The sequence below is a fragment of the Nothobranchius furzeri genome, chromosome 7 (assembly GCF_043380555.1).
Source record: "Nothobranchius furzeri strain GRZ-AD chromosome 7, NfurGRZ-RIMD1, whole genome shotgun sequence".
In the NCBI taxonomy this organism is placed as follows: domain Eukaryota; kingdom Metazoa; phylum Chordata; class Actinopteri; order Cyprinodontiformes; family Nothobranchiidae; genus Nothobranchius; species Nothobranchius furzeri.
In genome coordinates, this window is record NC_091747.1 from 31,392,639 (window position 1) to 31,410,051 (window position 17,413).

A 17,413-nucleotide genomic window follows, 5' to 3' on the forward strand; every position below is an offset into this window, starting at 1 on the left:
ATTAGGGCAAGTAAGAACTTCATAAATGTAACCAAGTCTCTGGCTGAACGGCACCAGTTGCTTCAGGCTTATCAGTCTTGTGGTACCTTGTTTCGTTCCCAGGTTCATGTGTCAGACTCAACACGGTTCTATCCAGAGCTCTATGACCAGAACATAAGGACAGTGGTTGGTGAATTTGATTTGAACTCAAGTAACTCAGTTGTCACAGAGAGTGCGCAGGTTAAAGGCACTAAATATGCAAATGGAATGCTGGTCTTACTGAGCTACGCAAAAGGACTACTGCAGTTAGGACAAATAGCAAGCATTTTTGTAAAAAATGAAACTACTGTCCTACTTTTGCTTCGAGGGAAAACTGCCAGCTGGATACCTGAGCTTGGACTCTATGAACTTGATGAAAATGCTTCTGACCTGTTCAGTTGCCATGATTTGAACAAACTTGTTGATTATCATCCACTTTATGCTTACCACAGAGGTACTCGGTGGCTCATTCCTCTTAAACACACACCAACATGGAACTTGTGAAAAACTATGTCAAGAAAGCAATGCCATCGCTCAGTAGCGATAAGATGGATACACTCATGGCTAAACTGGAGGAATTAGGAGTTCTCTCTGTAGATGACCTGAGCCTTGTGGACCCGGAGGACATTAAAGACACTCTGCCATTCATTCAGTGCAAAAGATTCGTCAGAGCTGTCAAAGCATTGGAAGCAGGTGAGTTTTTGCCCCTCTGTTTTAATGCAAGTTTTCTGAAACTACAAGGGTTTATTCCAAAAATGCCAAAAAAAAGTTGCCATCAGCTGTACATGGCAATAATTTCTCTATAATTGGTTTTCATAATTAGGTCCATTTGTATTCCTGGTTGACCCAAACTGGACATTGAGGACCAATGTATTAATTGATTTGCAACAACTGTGATGTGTTTAATTTATGGAGATGTTTGTCATGTCATCCATAGATTCACAAACTCCACCGCAGTTCACCCGGCCTGGCCCCTCATCAACACCTGAACCACAGAGGTTTCAGCTGCCCTCAACACCACCTGAGACAGCCGACTCCCCATCCCAAGACACATATTCTGTACCATGGCACAAATTTCCCTCAAAAGTCATGGATGAGTTGCGTGAAAAAAAGTACATAATGGGGAAAGACAGACGAGAGATGGTTCGGATCGTCGCTGAAGATTACCTCCATAAACACCCAGGAAGACCTGGTAGACAAAAGCTGAGGGAACTCGCCAGTATGATTGTAGGACAATATCCTGCCTCCTTCAAGCTGACAGAGCCGTTTGGAAACAAACCTTTTGCAAAAGATGGTTCTGAAACTCTCTTTCGTCAGCTGGAACACAGAATTGAAAATATGAAGAGGCCACTAAGCTCACTGAAGAGGCAAGCAGGGGGTGAAAATTCGACAAAGAAAAGGCCCAGGAATTCAGATCTGTATGGATGTGTTGCGTGGGATCCAATCATTGAGGGGGCCATGTGTAGAGAAGACCTGCTGTCTAAACGAGATGAGTTGAAACGTGCCTTTCAAACCCAGGATCTTCAGGTGGGTCTGCAATCATCCATTACAGCCGCTCAAGTCACCGCGTCTCGCGCTATTTAAACCAATGTTGTAAAATGACTTCTGTGCACCCGTGAGCCGTGGTTCAGCCGGAACACGTCTGACCTCTGACAGACGCACTCTGAACTTCAGATCGTCAGCGCGCTGTTAATAGCCTGAATGGGAATCATTTCTTGTTATTTAGTTACATCCACAATGTTCTGTGTGTGAGGTTTACAACGTCAGAACACCTGCATGAGACAGGTGTTAATTACAATCTGCCAGAATGACTCGCCACCTTCAGATTCCTCCAACACCGTTAAAAATGATCAAATACGGAACATATCGGCGTGCGCAGGCCAGAGTGCTGAAGCTCGGCGCATTGTTATTATGAAGCTAGGGCACATGTGGAGGACACGCGCGCGCGCGCGACGGAACATATCGGCGTGCGCAGGCCAGAGTGCTGAAGCTCGGCGCATTGTTATTATGAAGCACATGTGGAGGACACGCGCGTGCAAAAATGTACTTGTTTTCAATTACATTTATTGTGCCCACTTACTTTTTCTTTGGCCCACCCACAAATGAGTTTCTACAATAATGGTGACATATGACAGACTTCTCTGAGCTCCGCAGCCATTACACTTTTCACCTCGCGCACTCCCTAGCGGCAGCTCGCGCACCCCCAGGGGTGCGCGCACCACACTTTGGGAATCCCTGATCTAGACATACAACCATTCACACAGCAATAGTATATAGCAGGAGTAATGCGATGAGGTCTGGGTCCAAGTACAATTTAGGACACATTGTGAAATTAAAGATCGTCTGTATCACTATGCCCATAGTCAATTGAAATTGATACCCTGTTTTATTATTTTAATTGGTTAGTTTGACTAACTGTTCGACTGTTTGTCTATCTGTCATATCTTTAGGAGTCATCTGTTCGAAAATTGATGACTGAAACATATCCCATTCAGCGTGAAATCCTCAACGATGATGATACCACTATTGCCGTTGTAAAGGACGAGTGGCCGTTTCTGTTTGAAGTTCCTCACCTGTTTGATCATGCATCTAAACTCCTTGGCTTCTCTGTACAAAACAAGCTGGCACAGGTGTGTTGTTATTGTTATTATTATGATTGTGCTGTGCTGCTCCATATGGAGAGAATTTTGTCTTTATTAATCAATCAAAAACGGATTTGCAACCAAAAAGAGAGTTGAGACCAAAAAAGATAAACTGGCAACCAATCAAATAGAATAACTTGGATAAACAATCAAATGGAATAGATTTGAGACCAAAAATCAAGAAGTGACAACCAAAAAAGCAAGACATTTGAGATCAAAACAGAACAGGTTATTTTAATTTTTTTCAAAATTCTCTCCATAGCTCCAAACGAAAATGAGTGTTAGTCTTATGTACTTGTACAAAATTAACACCTTGAACCTTGAACAGGAACTTTCCAAAAAAGAAAAGGGGATCAGTGACTTCCTTGACTACAAAGGGATGAAGACGGGCGAAGGTCCAATACAGCTCATCTGCGGCATTTCAAAATACTTCAAGGAAGACTCTTATAAACTCTTCCACAAAAAAGAGGTAGATGTTGTAGATTTTAAACTGTGTGCAAGATAATTATTTGCATCCAGTGGTGAACCGAGTAACCAACCACAGTAGGAAGTATAGATTCCCCTAATTGTGCTGCTGATATTCTCTATAAACTATTTACATTAATGTTTGTGCATAATGGCTACCTCTGTCGCATGAAGACACTAGCAGATAGTCAATTTGCCAGCAGGTTTGTGTGCACTGGAAACATTAATTCATGTATCGTGTCTGTCACCAAAACAGATCTCTGCAGATCCTGAAGTCGAACTCCCAGTGACCCCATGCATCCTAATCAGAGGTTTGTAGTTAAATCTTTTTTTGTATCCCAGCAAGCTGTTGTTAGCTGTTGTTATAAGCTGTTGTTGTGTCATATTTATTAAAGAAATGTTTTGCTTGCCTTAAAATGTAGGATTTTTTTTTTTTGTAAGTCGTACATGGTTTTTATCTGTGTTTAAGGTGACCAGCAATTCAAGATTGCTGTTGATGGGTTACTTGTCAATGACCACATCACCTCTCCCATTGTGGCCTTGAGCTACGTCTTCTCCATGTTTTATGTCTGCAACGTCCAATACCCACCGGAGATGGCTTTTACTCTCGAATTCATGCAAAGGTAAGCACTCATTGTTTGGAAATACTTTGTAAATGTGACTTTGCCGTGTCTTTCTGCACCTGACCTGCTTTTTGTCAATCTACACTAAACCCGTTTGTCTGAGATGTACAAGCTCAAAATGTGTCGCCACATGCTGTGAGCTTTTAGATCAGCTGTTATTGGCTTATGATCCCCCTGAATATGGATTTGTTCGGAGATTTTGTAGCTCCCTGTTGAAGACCATTGTTGGAATAAATGTGTCATATCTTTTTAAAGGGCAGGTAACATGCTTTTTGCTTTAAATAGTGTCCTAAGTCAATCAATAACAAAACAAACAACATGATTCTAGTTGGGAAATGGAGCAAAAACATATTTTTTTCAGAATGGTTTGTTGACACAAAATTCTTTTGAGCTATCTCTTTAAAACCATTAGCACCTGAGACCAGGTTATGTCAGTGGTGGTCAAACCTTTTCATGTCAAAGACACACAAACTGAAATTTATTTGGCTGCAGACCCCAAACTCAAAATATGTTGCTCCAGGGACCATAGTGGACATAGTGGATTCATGCCAAAATGTTAATACTTGTACTGATGTGTAACATGCACTGAATGTGACAGTTTCTCCACTCCATGTCTGAATAACCCCCAGGACAGTCCGTGTTCAAATGTGCTGTTACACCTTTTGATAGGACAATGTCAGCTGTGTTTTCTATCCCCTTCTGTGTTCTGTGCATTTATAATATCCCTGCATACACATTGAGGATGCATGCTGTCATGTGTTGGTGATAAGCAGACTTCTCGCTCTTGCAAACATTTCTGTATATGCGCAGTGTGAATGCATGTGTCTTGAAAAGACAAAGGAAGAGATAAGCTTAGCCACTGGCACCAGCACCACAACAACATTGGGTTCTAGACAGATGGTCAATTAGAATGATAGAGAGGTTCACACATAGGGGCATATTGAAGAAAACAATTGTAGGATTTTATTGAACTGCTCCACTCCTGTCAAGCCACACTACACGTGCAAACTTTGTCTGCATATCACTATTGTTTTTTTTTTTTTTCCTCAGAGTTTTCTTTGGGGTCAATCCTGAGCGAGGCTCCAAGGCAGAGAAGAAGGGGAAGAAACGGCACTTCATTCCTCCACAGGTGTGCAAGCTGGTTTCTCAGCTGAAGGAATTTGAATGCAAGCAGAAGGAATCTGAATGGGCCATTTGAGCTGTTCTCAGAGCTCAGAAAATACCTTTTTGGACTGAATGTACACACACACGTACACACACACACACACACACACACACACGCGCGTACACACACACGCGTACACACTCACGCGTACACACACACGCGTACACACACACACACGCACACACGCACGCACACACGCACACACACGCGCACACACACACACACACACACACACACACACACACACACACACACAGGCAAATCCAAAAACATGGGGTTTGGGAGTCGAAATACAGATTTTTACAGTATTAGGTGAGTTCAGATGTTTTATGCACACAACACACATGCTGCAGTTTCAAATCCCCCATGTTAAGGGGGAGGGAAGGTGGGTGATATTTGTCATTCCGGTTAAGCTTTTCCTGTCATTGTGGAGTTGGAGGTGTAAGTTTAAATTTTTTTTTTGTTTTAAGTTGTTTTAAGAGTTTTAAAAATCTCTTAATGGCATGTTGCACAGTCATCCTTCTAAGGTCATGGTTGTTATTGCTGCACTGATGTTTTATAGAAAAGTTGTATAATATAATACTTCTAATGTTCTATTTGTTTTTTGTAGAAAGGTCAGCCACTGGTTGCAAAGCTCTGCCTGTCGGTGTGATATGTGGAGTTGGAGGTGTAGGTTTCTGCATCCTCCTGGAGGGGCCTCCTCATTTTGCACTGACAGGTGAGACAGCAACAGCAATGCTGGCAGTTTTATTGTCTTATTTTGTCATTGTCTTTAACAAAACAAGTTGTTATTAATGTCTGTCAGCCTGTGGATGCTAAAAAGTTGCTAGATTTGGCATCTCCCCAACATGGCTGCACTTCTTTGAGAGAACAGCAGGTTTATGTATGTAAAATTAAAGGAAATAAATAATTGCTGTGATTCAACATTTGTGCTTTATTGATGGTAAACGGTATAGAGAATGGTACAGAATTAAACATTTTAGGATGACTGAAGTGTTCGTAAATGGTATGGATTGAGTACTTAAATAATACGGAATATTCCATTTTAGGTTTGATGGAACTGTCCGTAAATGGTAAAGAAAAAGTCAGGTAAATCTACTGAAATATCTTTTATAGGGTTTACGGAATTGTCTGCAACAACGCAGAAATTTATGGAAAATACGGAATTTTCCATTTTCGGTTTGACGGAAATGTCCGTCAATGGTACAGAAAAACTCGGGTAAATCTACAGAAATATCCGTTTTAAGGTTTACGGAAGTGCTCGTACAATAACGGAAAAAGTGCTGGTAAATCTACAGAAATACCCGTTTTAAGGTTTACGGAAGTGCTCGTACAATAACGGAAAAAGTGCTGGTAATTAATTAATGGGGGGATGTGGTGGTGGTGGTGGGGGGGGGGGGAGACAGGATTTGAAGTGTACTAAGACCAGCTGCTTTAAGCACTTAGTGATGATGGGGGTGAGTGCTACCGGGCGGTAGTCATCGAGGCTAGATGGGTTGGACTTTTTGGGTATCGGGACGATGGAGGTGGATTTGAAGCAGGCTGGTACCACAGCATGGGCCAAGGACAGACTGAATATGTCTGTGAGCACTCCTGCGAGCTCCCCAGAGCATGCTCTGAGAACACGCCCAGGCATGCCATCAGGGCCTGCGGCCTTGTGGACATTGATCCTGCTGAGCACCACTCGTACATCGGTGGGGGAGAGAGTCAGAGGTTGGTGGTCTGGCGTCATGTCTGTTATGATTGTGGTTGTGAGGTTCCCTCGCTCAAAACGAGCATAAAAGTTGTTGAGCTCGTTGAGGAAGGAAACATCAGAGGATGCGGGGGAGGGTTTGGTGATCCTGTAGTCTGTGATGGTCTGGAGTCCTTGCCACATGCATCGGGGGTTGGAGTTGGAGAAGTGTTCTTCTATCTTCTTTTTGTAATGGTGTTTGGCTTTTTTGATACCCTTCTTTAGATTAGCCCTGGCTGTACTGTAGCCATGTGCATCTCCTGTCCTAAAAGCGGTGTTGCGGGACTTCAGTAGGAGAAGAACATCCCAGTTCATCCATGGCTTCTGATTGGGGTACATGGTGATCCTTTTCTGGGTGGTGAAACTGTCTGTGGTTACGTAGATGTAATCCAGTACAGATGAGGCTTACTGGTCCAGGTCTGCGTTGGTGAACATATTCCAGTCTGTGTTTTTAATTCTGTCCTGGAGCACTGTGTCTGTCCCCTCTGACCACACTTTAATTGTCCTCACAGCAGGTTTCACACGTTGGATGAGTGGTAAATACCGAGTTGTGAGGAACTGTGTTTAAGTTGGTGTGGTTGAAGTCGCCAGCAACAATAAAAGCAGCCTCGGGGTGTTTATTCTAGTGTTTGTTAAATGGCTCCGGTGTTCTGGAGATCTCTGGGATGAGTCGGAGATCCAATTAAATGTGCGCATGTAATTGTGCCTACTGTGTCCTTTTGGTTAGCAGCTTCTCACAGTACCGTAAGCTGAAGAAAACAGCACGCCACTCGTCCAGCCATGGTCCCTACACCCTCTGTGGACCTGTGGCTCCCTCAGTGGCAGGTCTATCGCTCACCGCCCGTCATCTGTGATGTCGCCTCCAGGTTCACTGGTTATGGGATCAGCATTCTATCTTGTGGCATGCTGATGCCGGTACGGGCCACCAAAATTATGTTACAGGCCTTTGAAGAGTCTGTATTTGTGCAGGGAACAAGAATCACTAGATGTGTCGATGTGCAGATCTGTCGGCAGGCAGGTTCTTGTCTGATTAATTAACAAACATTTCACATTTTGTTCAGTTTCACAGTTAGTCCTTCTTCAAGCTTCTAAACATTCCAATTTTAAAATATTTTTTATAAAGAAAATAAAATGTCCCTCCTGATAATTTACTTAATTTTTTTTAGGTTGATTAATTCCAACACAAATATACATGAAGCACATTCAATGGTATTTACCTGCTGATTCAACAATTACACAATACTCCAGAACTTGTAATAAACATCTTAATAACCATGTTAATAAACACTTTCTGTAAAGATACATTTGAAAAGCAAACAGAACCTTTTCGACATATAATACTTTGGCTTATTTTCAAATTATCAAAGTAACACCCATCCTGGAGTCACGTTGTAACTAAATTAAATACACGAGTTCTGCCATCTTTAACCAATTCACACTAATGGTAAATTCACCTCAGTTACACAGCACACAGTTAACATTATTTTACAACCTCAAACTTATAATACTGGAAATAAAGGTTACCACATTAAACAGAAAATGAGAAAAAAGATAAAAAATGAAAGAAAAAAGATCAAAGAAAAAAGATCAAAGAATAAAGAAAAAATATCAAAGAAAAAAGATCAAAGAAGACAGAAAATATTTTTTTCTTCTTTCTTTCATCTTTTTTCTTTCATCTTTTTTCTTTATTTTTTTCTTTCTTCTTTGATCTTTTTTCTTTGATCTTTTTTCTTTCATCTTTTTTCTTTCTTTTTTCTTTCTTCTTTGAACTTTTTTCTTAGATCTTTTTCATTTATCTTTTTTCTTTCTTTTTTCTTGTTTGATCTTTTTCTTTGATCTTTTTTCTTTGATCTTTTATCTTTCTTTTTTCTTTCTTCTTTGATCTATTTTGGTGGACCTTTTTTCTTTCTTTCTTTCTTTCTTTCTTTCTTTCTTTCTTTCTTTCTTTCTTTCTCCTTTGATCTTTTTTCTTTGATCTTTTTTCTTTCTTCTATTTTCTTTTTTCTTTCAACTTTTGTCTTTTATCTATTTTCTCTCATCTTTTTTCTTTCATCTTTGTTTTTTCTTCTTTTTTGTTTCTTTTTTTATCTTTTCTTTCTACTTTTTTCTTTCATCTTTTTTCTTTCATCGTTTTCTTTCATCTTTTTCTTTCTACTTTTTCCATCTATTTTCTTTTCTTTCTTCTTTTTTCTTTCTTATTTTTTCCCTTCTTTTTTTCTGTCATCTTTTTTCTTTCATCTTTCTTCTTTTTTAACTTTGTTTTTTTCTTTGTTCTTTTTCTTTTTCTTTTATCTTTTCTTTTTTCTTTTATCTTTTTTCTGTCATCTTTTTTCTTTCATATTTTTTCTTTTTTCTTTCTTCTTTTCTCTTTTCTGTCTTCTTTCTTCTCTTTTCTTTCTTTTTCTTTCATATTTTTTTTCAACTTTTTTCTTTCTTCTTTTTTCCTTTCTTCTTTTTGTATCTTTTTTCTTTCATCTTTCATCTTTATTGTCATCTTTTTTCTTTCATCTTTCATCTTTATTGTCATCTTTTTTCTTTCATCTTTCTTCTTTTTTGTCTTTGTTTTTCTTCTTTTTTCTTTTTTCTTTCTTTCTTTCTTTCTTTCTTTCTTTCTTTCTTTCTTCTTTGATCTTTTTCTTTGATCTTTTTTCTTTCTTACTTTTCTTTCTTCTTTTTTCTTTCAACTTTTTTCTTTTATCTTTTTTCTCTCATCTTTTTTCTTTCATCTTTGTTTTTTCTTTCTTATTTTTTCTTTCTTCTTTTCTCTATTCTTTCTTCTTTTTTCTTTCAACTTTTTCTTTTTTCTTTCTTCTTTTTCTTTTCTTCTTTCATCTTTTTTCATCTTATTTCTTTCTTTTTTCTGTCTTCTTTTTCCTTTCTTGTTTTTTCCTTTCTTCTTTTTTCTTTCATCTTTTTTCTTTCTTCTTTGATCTTTTTTCTTTCATCTTTCTTCTTTCTCCTTCTTTTTTCTTTCTTCTTTCTTCTTTTTTCTTCTTTCTCCTTTGGTCTTTTTTCATTCATCTTTTTTCTTTCATCCTTTTTCTTTCTTCTTTGATCCTTTTTCTTTATTTTTTTCATTCATATTTCATCTGTGTAGCATTATGAAAATGCTATTTTCTGCCCATAACAGCTGCCCTTTTAACACAGTGACAGTGTGCACGAATTTCCAAGGTTGTGCATTTGCTCTGGTGTTTACATTCCAGGAAAGAAAACAGAAGAAGGACGAAGAATGCTTTTCATTAATTAATCAAAGAACTTTATTTCTATTAAAGCTAATCAAAACAAATGTTAACCAATAATAATCAGGTGACTGATCTGTGAAATCAATGTAATGATTATGTGTTTATTGAATAACAGGACTAACTCAGCCAGACATCCTGATTCACACAAGGTAAACATCATGACACATTGTTCTGATCCAATCAGAACTTCCTTTCTGTTGCAGGGCAGAATCTGGAGTGTTTAGTCAATCTGTCCACTCCGGTTTGCTAAGAATTATAAACAACTAAAAAAAGAAAAAAGAAGAAAGAAAAGATAAAAGAAGAAAGAAAATAGAAATAAGAAGGAAGAAGAAAGAAAAAAAACAAAGATGAAAGAAAAAAGATGAGAGAAAAAAGAAGAAAGAAAAGAAAGAAAGAAAAAAGATCAAAGGAAAAATATCAAAGAAGAAAGAAAGAAAGAAAGAAAAAAGATCTAAGAAAAAAGGTCCACGAAAATAAATCAAAGAAGAAAGAAAAAAAGAAAGATAAAAAATGAAAGAAAAAAGATCAAAGAGAAAAGATCAAAGAAGAAAAAAAGAAAGAAAAAAGATAAAAGATGAAAGAAAAAGATCAAAGAAAAAAGATCAAAGATGAAAGAAAAAAAGAAAGAAAAAAGATGAAAGAAAAAAGATCAAAGAAAAAAGATGAAAGAAGGAAGAAAAATATTTTCTTTCTTCTTTGTTCTTTTTTCTTTGATCTTCTTTCTTTCTTCTTTGATCTTTTTTCTTTGATCTTTTTTCTTTGATCTTTGATCTTTCTTTTTTCTTTCTTCTTTCATCTATTTTCGTGGACCTTTTTTCTTAGATCTTTTTTCTTTCTTTCTTTCTTTCTTTCTTTCTTTCTTTCTTCTTTGATCTTTTTTCTTTGATCTTTTTTCTTTCTTACTTTTCTTTCTTCTTTTTTCTTTCAACTTTTTTCTTTTATCTTTTTTCTCTCATCTTTTTTCTTTCATCTTTGTTTTTTCTTTCTTCTTTTTTCTTTCTTCTTTTATCTTTTCTTTCTTCTTTTTTCTTTTATCTTTTCTTTCTTCTTTTTTCTTTCATCTTTTTCCTTTCATGGTTTTTCTTTCATCTTTTTTTTCTTTCAACTTTTTCCTTCTATTTTCTTTTCTTTCTTCTTTTTTCTTTTTTCTTTTTTCCCTTCTTTTTTCTCTTTCATCTTTTTTCTTCCATCTTTCTTATTTTTATCTTTGTTTTTTCTTTGTTCTTTTTCTTTCTTCTTTTATCTTTTCTTTCTTATTTTTTCTTTTATCTTTTTTCTGTCATCTTTTTCTTTCATCTTTTTTCTTTCTTCTTTTCTCTTTTCTGTCTTCTTCCTTCTCTATTTTTCTTTTTACATAATCTTTTTTCTTTTTTTTCTTCTTTTCTCTTTTTTGTCTTCTTTCTTCTTTTTTCTTTCATCTTTTCTCTTTTTTCTTTCTTCTTTTGTCTTTCTTCTTTTTGCTTTTCTTCTTTTTCCCTTTCTTCTTTTTTCTTTCATCTTTTTTCTTTAATCTTTCATCTTCTTTGTTTTTTCTTTCTTCTTTCTTTCTTTCTTCTCTTATCATTTCGTTCTTCTTTTTCTTTTTTCTTTTTTCTGTCATCTTTTTCTTTTTTCTTTCTTCTTTTCTCTTTTCTGTCTTATTTCTTCTCTTTTCTTTCTTTTTTCTATCATCTTTTTTCTTTCTTTTTTCTTTCATCTTTTTTCTTTCATCTTTCTTCTTTCTCCTTTCTTCTTCTTTCATTTTTTCTTTTTTTTCTTCTTTTGTCTTTCTTCTTTTCCTTGTCTTTCTTCTTTCTTCTTTTTTCTTTTTTCTTTCATCTTTCTTCTTTTTCATATTTTTCTTTCATCTTTCATCTTTTTTCTTTCAACTTTTTCTTTCTTCTTTTTTCTTTCTTCTTTTTTCTTGATTAAAGAAAGAGAATAATCTATGGACTGGGCCCTTATAATCAGAAGAGGTTGTTTTTACTTCAGGGAGTGTTATTGCAACACTTTGTATTGACTTAGTGACAAGAAAAGAGAGAGATTGGATCGTTTAAGAATGTTTAAATTTTATAATTATTATTCAAACAATCCAGGACTAACTCTCTATGATGTATGCATATGGATTTGAATGCTGGAGTGTGGGTGTGTGTTTGAGTCAGTTCAGAATCCCCAGCTGAGGCAGGCGGATCTGGGTGTAAGATGTTTTGACTACGCACCACGAGGACTTCAGGAGGAAGACATGAGACGCTATCTTGCCGGCTACGTACCCGTGTGGAGACTCCCGAGTTAGATCCGGATGCCAGGTCCTCGGACCCTCCTTGTGCTGGAGCTGGCGAAACAGCGGTCGGCAGCACGACAAACCAGTCTACAAATTGACTCCTGGTACGACGGCAGGTTTCAGCGTCACGTAGAGTTTTCAGCTTTTATTCTGAAGGAACCGTTGTCTTGTTGATAAAAAGACAGAATATTCCAGCTTGACAGTTCTCAGCTTAAAGTAGAAATACAGCTGGCCAGTCTGCAATTCACTTAGCGATGATGGTTTTGAGAGCTGGTTGGAGCTACGTTGAAACTCAGCTGGAACTGGGTGGAACTCAGATGGAACTGAAGTTAAAATGGCATTGCTCTGTTTTATTAACTTAGTTGTTTATAATTCTTAGCAAATCGGAGTGGACAGATTAACTAAACACTCCAGATTCTGCCCTGCAACAGAAAGGAAGTTCTGATTGGATGAGAACAATGTGTCATGATGTTTACCTTGTGTGAATCAGGATGTCTGGCTGAGTTAGTCCTGTTATTCAATAAACACATTGTTACGACTTAAGTTTAGGATCCGGGCACAGGTAATTAAATGAAGGTAAAAGGAGTGGGAGGAGTCGTAGGGCTGTTAAATAACAATATCTTTTAATAACATAAAAGGAGGGGATATAACCGCCTCACAGGATAATACTAGTTACACAAAGGGAAAAGGTCTGGGGAACAAGCCCCAGGAATAAAATACAACAAAATATACCAAGCTTTCTGGTTTAGCTGGAATCTCTAAAACTTTACAAATTAAAGGCTGGTGTTCTACACTTCTGAATCAAGATAAACAAATCTAATAAACGAAACTATAACCACCGTCTGTCTAGCGTAGGACCTCTAAAACACGCACACTCTATTTGATTACAATCGGACACGGAACTCAACGGGAGTGAGGAGCAGGGAGACAACCCATGTAAAAGTTGCTCCTCGAACAACTGATCCCACGTCGTCTTAATCCTCTCCGGCACAGCTGAAATAATCAGTCCTCATCTTATGCAGCTGGACTCTCCGCGCTTCGACCAGGGTTCCTGGATGACATCACTGCCGCACATTCATTTTGAGGGAATCCCGACGTCGCTATGGAGACGAGACGCTCTTCCTGGTTCTCACTCGCCGACAGGTTTCTTCCGCTCTGCCGCTCCACACTGAGTATGCCATAAAAAAAATACAATAATAACCACAAGCACTTACAGGCCCCACTGAAAAGGGGACGTAACACTTCCCCCTGTCAAACAAAGTTGTTCCTAGAACAACTCTCACATCATCCACACTTATCTGTTGTACTTTCAACTCCTAGATAAGCAGTCAGCAATAACTTTCTCAGTGCCCACCTTATGTTTGATTTCTAGGTTAAACTCCTGCAACAACAAAGTCCATCTCATCAGCCTGTGATTTTGGTTAAACATGCGATCTAAAAACGCCAAGGGGTTATGATCAGTATAAACTCTTGACAGTTTTGCACTGGAACCAACATAGACATGAAAATGACGCAATGCCATGATCAAAGCAAGAGTTTCTTTCTCAATGGTGGAATAACGGCTTTGGCATGAACTGAATTTCTTTGAGAAATAGGCGACTGGATGATCTATTAAGTCATCATCAGCCTGGAGAAGAACAGCACCGGCTCCAACCTGGCTGGCATCAACTTCCAGAGAGAAAGGTTTAGACAAGTCGGGAGCTTTTAGAATGGTTGCACTGGTTAATAATGACTTGCAGGACGTGAATGCATGCTGGGCCTCTTTGCTCCACATAAAAGGGACCTTGGTACTCAATAGATCTGTCAACGGGGCTACCACAGATGCAAAGTTCCGACAAAAACAGCGGTAATAACCAACCATTCATAAAAAGCGTCTCAACTCTCTTCTGTTTCTAAGGTCAGGAAAATCCATGATAGCCTGGGTTTTGTCCTTCAGCATACAAACCCTACCGTGCCCGACTTCTTTGCCTAAATATGAGATTGTCGCCTTTACAAACTCACATTTAGAAAGGTTAATGGTTAAACGTGCAGCTTTCAAGCGGTTGAACAACTCTGTAAGGGTTTTGACATGTTCAGTCCATGATGCCGCATGGACAACAATGTCATCCAAATACGCACTACAGTTCACAAGGTTAGAAGTTATCATGTTAATTAACCTTTGGAAGGTCGCAGGCGCATTCTTCATCCCAAATGGCATGACATTGTATTGGAGGACCTCATCAGGGGTAACAAACGCATAGACATCCGAAGCCCTTTTACTTAACGGGACTTGCCAGTAGCCTTTTAACAGGCCAATCTTGGTCACAAAACTAGACATACCCACTCTGTCGATACAGTCATCAATACGCGGGAGCGGATAAGAATCAGCAACTGTTACAGCATTTATTTTCCTGTAATCTGTAATAAGTCTAAGTGAACCATCAGGTTTTTTCTCAACCAAACAAGGCGAACTCCATGGACTATAACTGGGGACAGCTAATTCATTTTGTAACAGGTAATCTGTTTCTTGTTTCATTAAGGCACGTTTCTCAGGACTGGCCCTGTACGGATGCTGTTTAATAGGGGTGTCCATTAATAGGGTACTTTCGTGTTGGCATACATTAGTTACTGTTGGAGTGTCCGAAAATAAATCCAAGTTAGCATTTATTAACGCCAATATATCACCCCGTTGTTCAGGTGGTAAATGCGATAACTTATCATCTAGAGCAAGCAACGCCTGTGAGTTCTTCAATCGGGGACTCACGACCCCAATGGAACTTGGTCCTAACTCTTCCTGAGGTTCAATGGCCGGGGAGGAAACAGCTGCGCACACTGGTAACTCTCCGGACACCTCCTGAGTTGGAGAAAGATAAGGTTTCAAGAGGTTGCCATGACAAACCCTAACATAGTGCTTTCTACCAGGAGTATTTATCTTGTAAGTGTTCTCGCTTACTTTACCACTAACCACAAATGGACCGTTAAAACGTACCGACAATGAGTCTCCAGTGACAGGCTTTAACATTAATACCTGGTCACCTGGTTGAAACTCCCGCAAACTTGCCTTTTTATCAAAGTGAGCTTTCATGTTTACCTGTGCCTCCTGCAAGTGTTTACAAGCCACTTCATTGGCCAAATGCAGTCGTGATCTGAAGGACTTAACATATTTGTTGACATTCACCTTCTTTGCAATCTCAGTTTGCAAGAAATTTTCCTTCATCGCTTGCAACGGACCTCTAGGTGAGTGACCAAAAACCAATTGAGACGAACTAAATCCCAATGATTCTTGTGAGGCTTCTCTTGACGCAAACAGTAGGAAAGGTAAACCTTCATCCCACTGTTCTTTTGAACTGTAACAGTACTTTCGCAACATGCTCTTTAAGGTTTGGTGCCACCTTTCTAACGCTCCCTGCGACTCTGGATGGTAGGCTGAAGACATTACATGCTGGATCCCTAATGTTTGGGTCACCTTTTTAAATAGCTCAGATTTAAAGTTAGAGCCTTGGTCTGTCTGTACCACTCTTGGAAGGCCAAAGAGAGAAAAGAAATTAGTTAGAGCTCTGATAACTGATTTAGTTGTAATGGAGGCCAGCTGTATTGCTTCAGGGAATCGGGTAGCGGTACACATTATAGTTAGCAAGTACTTTTTCCCAGACTTGGTACGAGGCAACGGACCAACACAGTCAACTATTAAGTGGTCAAACGGGTTCCCTATTACGGGAATTGGAGTTAAAGGGATTGGCTTTAAAGGTTGGTTTGGCTTTCCCACCATTTGACATGTATGACATGTCATACAAAATCGAGCAACATCCTTCTTCATACCAGGCCAAAAGAAGTGATCAAGGAGAGCCTGATGAGTTTTACGTATCCCCAAATGACCCGACGCTTTCATGCGCTAGAGCGAGAACTTGATGTCTGTAACATTCCGTAATTACAATCTGGTTAACACTAACACTTGGGGAAGTTAACTGTTTTGGATTTACCCACCGTCTCATTAAGAGATCGTTCTCCACATAGTAACCAGAGGACGTGGCATCTGTGTTAGCCACAGCCTCAAAACATTTGCTTAGTGTTTTGTCATTTTTCTGCTCCAATCTCAAGGTCGAGCGAGCAACTACACGTTTGGTTGGACTATCTTTAATGTCTTGTACTTTGGTTTCTACTGAACTGCTTTCTTCAGACAGTTTATGTAGGGGAGAACTGAAGTCTGCTTCTTCAAACAAAGAAGATACATTCATGAGATCATAACCGCTTTTAACTGCCCCTGCTCTTGTGACAACACATGAGGGGGAGATACCGGGGGGTGGATTTACACAAGTTAAGTTCTGAGGTTGGGTTATGACTTGTGGGACAGGAATTACAGCGCCCCCTGCAATGTCATTTCCTAGCAACATGTGGACCCCGGCCACAGGCAACGTCTTGCATACAGCCACTTTAAACTTTCCTGTGACCAGTTCACTCTTCAAATTTACCTCATGCACAGGACACGAAATAACATCAGAGGACAAACCTCTCAAAAGTACTGAAACATTTGTACAACTGGAAACATTAAAAGGAAGCACAGACTCTAAAATCAGTGTCTGCGAGGCTCCTGTGTCCCTCAGTATTTCAATTTGCACCGAGTCTGAGTCATTCTCACCCACATGGACTGTGCCTTTGAACACAAATGGATCAAATCCCCTATCTCTGCTTTGCACATGCCCCTTGAATGCAGTTTCTGCAATAAAACCAACTTCTCTCTGGGATACATCTTTCTTACTCTTTAAGATTAGACAGTTCTTCACAATGTGACCCAACTTATGACAATAGAAACATCGTGGCTGTGAATTTCCACTGCTCACTCCGGGCGTCCTCTGTCTGACGTCCTTGGGTTTTACATTGGTAGGCCTGTTCTCAATCTTTATACGATGAGTTAGCATAAATTCATCTGCCAAAACCGCAGCAGCAGATAAAGTATGTACCTTTTGTTCGTTTAAATACAGAACAGTCTTCTCTGGAAGACACCTTTTGAACTCTTCCAATAAAACAAGCTCTCGTAACTCAGTCAGACTAATCACTTTTGATGCCATAACCCATTTATCAAACAAAATGCTTTTCTCTCTGGAAAATTCTACATATGTCTGCTCCTCGTCCCGTTTCCTAAGAGATCTGAACTTTTGCCGATAGGCCTCTGGAACCAGCTCATATGCCTGCAAAACTGCTTCTTTTACACGGTCATAGTCAGAAAAATCATGCACAGTCAAAGCAGACATTACCTCTTGAGCCTTGCCTGTCAGTTTGCATTGTAACA

General features: G+C 38.9%; 1 protein-coding gene across 1 annotated transcript; it reads left to right on the forward strand.

Annotated features, from left to right (window-relative positions):
• Positions 1–349: 349 nt before the first annotated feature.
• Positions 350–5,014, forward strand: LOC129156224 (uncharacterized). Its single transcript, XM_070553031.1, has 7 exons — positions 350–711; positions 956–1,545; positions 2,469–2,648; positions 2,989–3,129; positions 3,382–3,436; positions 3,595–3,748; positions 4,799–5,014. The coding sequence occupies exons 1-7, from the start codon at positions 510–512 to the stop codon at positions 4,944–4,946; spliced, it is 1,470 nt and encodes a 489-aa protein (XP_070409132.1). The 5' UTR covers positions 350–509; the 3' UTR covers positions 4,947–5,014.
• The last annotated feature ends 12,399 nt before the right edge of the window (positions 5,015–17,413 follow it).

Coding starts and splice junctions, on each gene's coding strand:
- LOC129156224 (XM_070553031.1), top strand. CDS start 510: ATGGAACTTGTGAAAAACTATGTCAAGAAAGCAATGCCATCGCTCAGT. Junction 3,130..3,381: donor AACTCTTCCACAAAAAAGAG/GTAGATGTTGTA, acceptor TCACCAAAACAG/ATCTCTGCAGATCCTGAAGT. Junction 3,437..3,594: donor CCCATGCATCCTAATCAGAG/GTTTGTAGTTAA, acceptor TCTGTGTTTAAG/GTGACCAGCAATTCAAGATT.